The sequence below is a fragment of the Hyposmocoma kahamanoa genome, unplaced genomic scaffold (assembly GCF_003589595.1).
Source record: "Hyposmocoma kahamanoa isolate Upper Pololo Valley unplaced genomic scaffold, ASM358959v1 98972, whole genome shotgun sequence".
Taxonomy (NCBI): Eukaryota; Metazoa; Arthropoda; class Insecta; order Lepidoptera; family Cosmopterigidae; genus Hyposmocoma; species Hyposmocoma kahamanoa.
The window spans coordinates 1,319,339-1,325,325 of record NW_020655740.1 but is presented as its reverse complement, the minus strand read 5'-3'; the positions used below and the strand labels follow the sequence as shown (position 1 = coordinate 1,325,325).

The 5,987-nt window shown below is 46.9% G+C and overlaps 1 protein-coding gene across 1 annotated transcript in view; it reads left to right on the top strand.

Moving 5' to 3' along the window:
* LOC113238956 (dystrophin, isoforms A/C/F/G/H) overlaps window positions 1-5,987 on the top strand; it is a 429,949-nt gene that overhangs the window by 18,769 nt on the left and 405,193 nt on the right. The window contains exons 8-10 of the mRNA XM_026475816.1: window positions 1,167-1,402; window positions 3,126-3,620; window positions 5,437-5,951. Coding sequence (XP_026331601.1) covers window positions 1,167-1,402; window positions 3,126-3,620; window positions 5,437-5,951 — 1,246 coding nt within the window. The remainder of the gene's footprint in view (window positions 1-1,166; window positions 1,403-3,125; window positions 3,621-5,436; window positions 5,952-5,987) is intronic.

Here is a 5,987-nt window from a genome sequence, read left to right as displayed (position 1 = left end):
TTTTTTAAGATGGTTTTACGGTATAAACTCATTTTTTAATTTTTTGATTTGGGTCGCTTTCATTGTAAGGGTGCGAAGTATTAGTCGGATAATTGCGTCATATTGCGTCATGCGTTAGAAGAAACATACCGACGCCGCCATGCGTTAGAACAGTACCGACGGATAGAAAGAGACAAATTTCATTCATTAAAATACAATAGATGAATGCGTATGGTAAAAAGAAACAGAGATAACTTTAAATATGTGTTTTTTAGAGGACATTAGTTTTATTAATGGATATTAAATGGAAATTTGTGTATTTTGTATGTTTGAAGATATGAAGTTAACGAAACCATATTACGTTATTATGTACTAAGTTTTAAATAATAGTTTTATTATGAACTAGTGTATTTTGGCAAAGTAATCGATAATATTTATTTTTCATTAAATGTTCACACGCATATTACATGAATAAAATAATAATAAATTTAGTAAATTATAACATAGTAATAAGAATATGGCATTAAGTACTTTATCATTTACAATAACATGCCTGAATTTCACAATTTTTTCAAGTTACGTAATTTGGTTGTATTATGATACTCAATAGAGATGTGATGTGACTATTTATTTTCGTTAAATGACATCAGCTGATCGAAACTGTTCATGGCGAAATTTCCATAAATAACGTAGTTTGTACTAAAACAACTTTGCTAAATAGTTTCATACCATTAACTGAATCCGACCTTCAAATATGACTACACCTTGCTGTTACACCCTGTAGATAAGTGGCCTAAATAAAATACTAGAATAGCCGGCAGTATACGTAAACATTTGTGTATAATAATAATAATAATAAGCGCCATCTAGTTGATTTGTTTGTTATCATTAGAAATTAGGTTGCTTTGATAAATTGCGGCTCGTCAATGCAAAACAAATTAGTTAGTAGTGGCGACATCTGGTGCACCAATAGGTAATAAATACTCGACCACGCCGTTTCGTATCGCGATTAGCGGTCCTCTCGAGTTATCGGTCTGCGGTTTTACTGAATAGGTACAAGGAAACGGTACGTAGATAAGTTTACAAGAATAAGTTACTGCGTGATTTTGGCGCCGAATGTAAAAAAACAAATACGAGTAGGTATGCGAAAAATCAACGCAGTAGTAAAAAAGTGTTAAAAACATTAGTTTCTCGAGGAACGAAGCGCGTCGAAACGGCAACGTTCGAAAGTGCTCGAAGTGATGAGGGCGCCATGCGAACAGCGGGCGCGGCGACCGCGGCGGAGGAGGAGGCGGCGCTGGAGGCGCGACTGGCGCGCGCGGCGCACGCGCTGCTCGAGGTGTCGGCGGGCGCGGAGGCCGCGCTGCCGCCCGCGGCCGGCGCCGAGCCCGACGCCGTGCGCCACCAGCTGCGCCACTGCCTGGTGAGTGTCGGCGCCCCGTTGGAGCGCCGCTGCAGCCGCGGTGCACGGAGTGGCACGACCCGCGTCCGTAGACGAGAGGGGCCCGGGACTCGCTCGAGAATAACGCCACGAGAAGTCGCTCTCGCACGCGACCCGCCGCGCAGCGAGCCGTGCGCTCAGCGGCGACCCCGATGCGCAACAGTGCGCCGCCACTCGCCGACGGACGCGAGAAGTGCCGGAGTCGGGCGTTATCAATCCTAGGTTCCGAACGCCGCAAGATGTAGTCTTAATCATAAACGAAGAAACGTTTCGATGCGGACCGTACATGTGCATTAAAAAATACGCGACTCGCTGACAGAGTGTCTAACTTACGATCACGCCGCGACTAATGACTCCGTATGTGCGGATCCGAGCCGCGAGGCCAGGAGCGACAGCCGCCTGTCTGTATTAAATTCTTACCCTTCGACGCTAATTTTTAACTAGAATCTGGCCAGACCGCAGTGGTTAACGTGCCTAATTTACCCAATGTCATTTAATCACGGAGTAACAAACTAGCGGAAAAGCGAAGTAGGCGTTCCCTCGTAGCCATTGTTATGATGTATCTATCGCAACTAACCTTTATTGTGCACACAGAAATAAATTTAGATAAAACGGCGACGATGCTTTTTAAAGTTATGAAGCGTGTCATCTTTTTGACAAACTCGGCCCATTACGTGTGTGGTAGAGTGCATAGCGAACTAACGTAAATATTTTGTTGAAATCTATCGGTATTGATATTTATTATATTCATACAGGTAAAAAAGAATAAAACGCAATATTATTATATTTTAATACGTACGTAGTATAAATAAAAGCCGGTAGGTACGCACACATACAAATACCAAATAATAGGCTTAACAAGACGGTAAAATTAACTTTAAAAACTAATTTTAATGTTCTATTTCACCGGCTATTAGGATTCATTACTAAAAGCCTTACAATAACAATAATACTTTTTCATTTATTTCAAAATAATATGTCTTCAAGATTCATAAAAAAATAGTCGATAAATCCATAATTATCTGTACACATCACTACGTTACACATGAGAGGAGAAGTCAGACTTAATGCTGCTCGACACATATTTAGAGCGCGAGCGCAGAGTGCACTTTGTCCGGCACGCAATGAAATTTGAGTTTAACTATGTACATTATGATTGTGGTGACAGTTTCTTAATTATTCTACGTTTTTTTCATATTTAAAACGGGATTTAGGTTGTAATGTTGAATGAGAAATCTATTTCTTCACTCAGCCTTTACAATTACCAGCGGTTACGTAAAACTTTAAACTGGAATATCTTTAATTACTGACTTCTCGGAATAGTAAACCCGAATCGAAATTTGATCAGGAATTTCAACTTTATATTTCCGCAATTTTTTTAATAAAAAGACGCAGACAAATTATGTCAACAAAATTTATATGAAAGTTTGTCATCGTCCTTTAAATTAATTAAACTACTAAAGTAGATTGTAAACGGCAAAAACGTAGTAGTACACTGTTCGTCGTTAGGCTAGGTTTTTCTATACGTTTGATACGGATACGGCCCGAGGGACGTGTCTCTGCGGAGACGCATTGTGATTTTTGCGCTCGGCAGCGCCCGGGCATCGGGAGTCGGAAGCGGCCGGTCGCGTTTGCGGGGCGCGAAGTGATCTAGTCGTGGATCCCGGTGAGCGCCCAATTGACTCGACGCGTTCTGTGCGCGCAGAGGCTGTACCGCACGCTGAGCGAGCTGAAGGCGGAGGTGGAGGGCGCGATCCGCAGCGGGCGCCGCGCGGCGGAGCGCGCGGGGGCGGGCGGGCCGCGGGGGGCGGCGCTGTCGGCCCGCGTCGACGCGCTGAAGGAGCTGTACAACCGGCTGGGCGCGCGCGTCACCGACGCCAAGGGCCGCCTGGAGGGCGCGCTCGTGGCGTCGCGCGAGATGCACGCCGACCTGCAGGCGCTGGCCGGCTGGCTGGACTCGCTGGCGGCGCGGCCGCCGCGGCAGACGCTGGAGCTGGAGATGTCCCGCATGGAGGGCCTGCGCGACAAGCTCAACGCGGCCTTCGAGGACCTGGCGCGCGCGTGCAACGGCGCGCCGCCGGACTCGCTGCGCGCGCAGGTGGCGCGGGTCAACGCGCGCTGGGAGCGGCTGCGCCGGCGCTCGCCCCCCTCCCCGCCGCCCGCCGCGTCGCCGCCGCCCGCGCCCGACGGGCACCCCGAGGTTAGCCGGCCGACCCTCTCCGTCGTCTCGGCCAGAACGTCTCGCCTCGCCCGCCGTTCGCGCAGGCGTCGATTGTAGCCGGGCGATTGCTCCGCCGCCACGCGATACCGTTACGCGAGGCTAGAGCGCGTCAGACGCGCCCGCGCGAGGCCTGGCTTAGAGCGGTAGCCGCCTTCGAAGTCACCACACCGCTCGCTCGACGCGGAATCGCATCAAGCGCGAGATAGTTTTCACTCTTGTTACATCTCGAGCCGATTCCGCGTTCACTGGTGTCGTGACTCCCTATGGCACGTTTTATTTAAAATTTATTTCGTTACTAAAAATTACACTCCCTACTTGTGCCGCAACGTCCGTTCAAATTTTTTTGTTGAAGCACAAATCACGAAGTACATTTCCGAAGTATTTTGGATTTATAACGACGGTAATTCTGCATTTTGGTAGCTCTCGTCTTGAAACTAGAGGAAACGTTAACGTGCATTGGCCCTTTAACATTGCTGAATCTTGAAAGTTGTATCTAACGATGCTCCAAAAGGAAACTGATTCTTTTTTGTGCAACCTTTCTTATTAATCTGAGAAGGATTCAATAACATTTTACAGTTTATTTTATCTAAAACATTTTAATACCATGAGTTTCAATCATCAGTCTTATTGATCAAAATACTAATCTTGAATAAAATTTTCGACGAATGCGCTAACCTCTTCAAACCAAACAGTTTCGATACCATCAAATGCCTAACTCCTCGAGTCGCACTTTACGTTTGCTTCCTGAATCGCAACACCTTTCGCTTCTTATCGTATCAGCCATATCATTCATTTATTTTGGCATCGTTTAATGTTTCACAACCTTCGCTACTCACAGCGCACAACTAACAACCTAACTAATTAAAAAAATACAGACGTCTCCTTGAGTTGCACACAAAATATATCCAACTATCACGACGTTGACCTTATTACTGATCATTGAATTAAAATGTAGTCATCCACAATAAAGCATTCTACAAATACTCAATAATTCACAAATGTTATGAGAATGCGCACACGCCATCAACTCAGTTATCAGTTGATAACCTAAACTACATTCTATAATGTTGTAGTACACACAGCTTTTTTCTGTCGTCGGGCTATGCAGTTCCACTAGACGATTGGTTTATAGTTGCTGTTGCGGGACAACACGGCTAACCATTGTAGTTAACGGTTAGATTAGTTAGTAAATGTCCACTTGGTAATTAATTGATCAGCTTCTGTACTTACTCGTATAAAGTGCATTGGTACCCGGTTTGGCCGTGTCGCGCATTGTCGCACGCGCTGAACCGGAACCGGCATTTTATCTGACGGACTGTGACGGACACAGTCGATGTTGTACTGAACATGTTCATTATGAGATTGCATTATGCGTTCCAAGACGTAGTTTTAGCTAATATCGGACAGAAATTTTCGTTTGTTTATTCTCTGGTGTTCATGCGAGGTGTGTCTTCTGTGATCATGTCGTTCAGTTATTTCAACCTGTGAGTTTGTACCGTCACACGTGTTGTGTCGTCATCACCTCAGTCATAAGCATAAACATCCGCTTAACGCGAAACGAAGGCTATTCGGCCGACCGTGTTCAGAAACCGCCACGTTCATTGGGTGAAATCAATCAACGAATCACTGTAAATACATGTACGTGAAAGCTGTGGTGTGGGTAATAAAATAAGTATGTACATATAGACGTGTGGTGTGAAATGGAGCTTGGTGTCACGCTTGTATCACCTCATCGCGGACTAACACGTAACACGGAGCACATCGAAGGACTACAGCGCGCAGTTTACGGTTGCAGACGGCCGGAGGGCAGTACGAATGCGTCACTGACACGATCAAACGGCGATTGGAAAGTCCCGTGGCGAGTCCGCGAGCGACGCGGCGCGACGTCGCCAACGACCGGCCCGACTTTAAAAAGTCGCGCATCCCCCTCGCCCTGCGCAGCCCGAAGCCCATACGTCGTGAAGTGCAGCGAAGTGAGGGACTTTTCTCTCCCGCTCCCGTTCCTCCTGACTTTCCCGCGGCCTCTACGAAGCCCACTATCGCCACTCGCGACACCGAGAACGCTAACGACGACTGCTCATTGGCGGAAGTGAAAACTAGCGAGATAGCAAAGATAACGGACAGCGCTGCCGATGAAACTCCTGATGCTGAAAATACGCCTAAAGATCAATCCGGAGAGAAGACGTCTGACGCGGAGTTGGAAGAGTTCGTGCCCCGGACCGCTGACGCGCCGGAAACTGTCGAGGACAACGGAAACGAAACGGAGACGGATGCGAGGCCGACCGCGTTTCTCGGCTCCGAACCTCGGACGTTTGTGGTAGAAGTGAAGCGGCTCGAGCGGCGCAT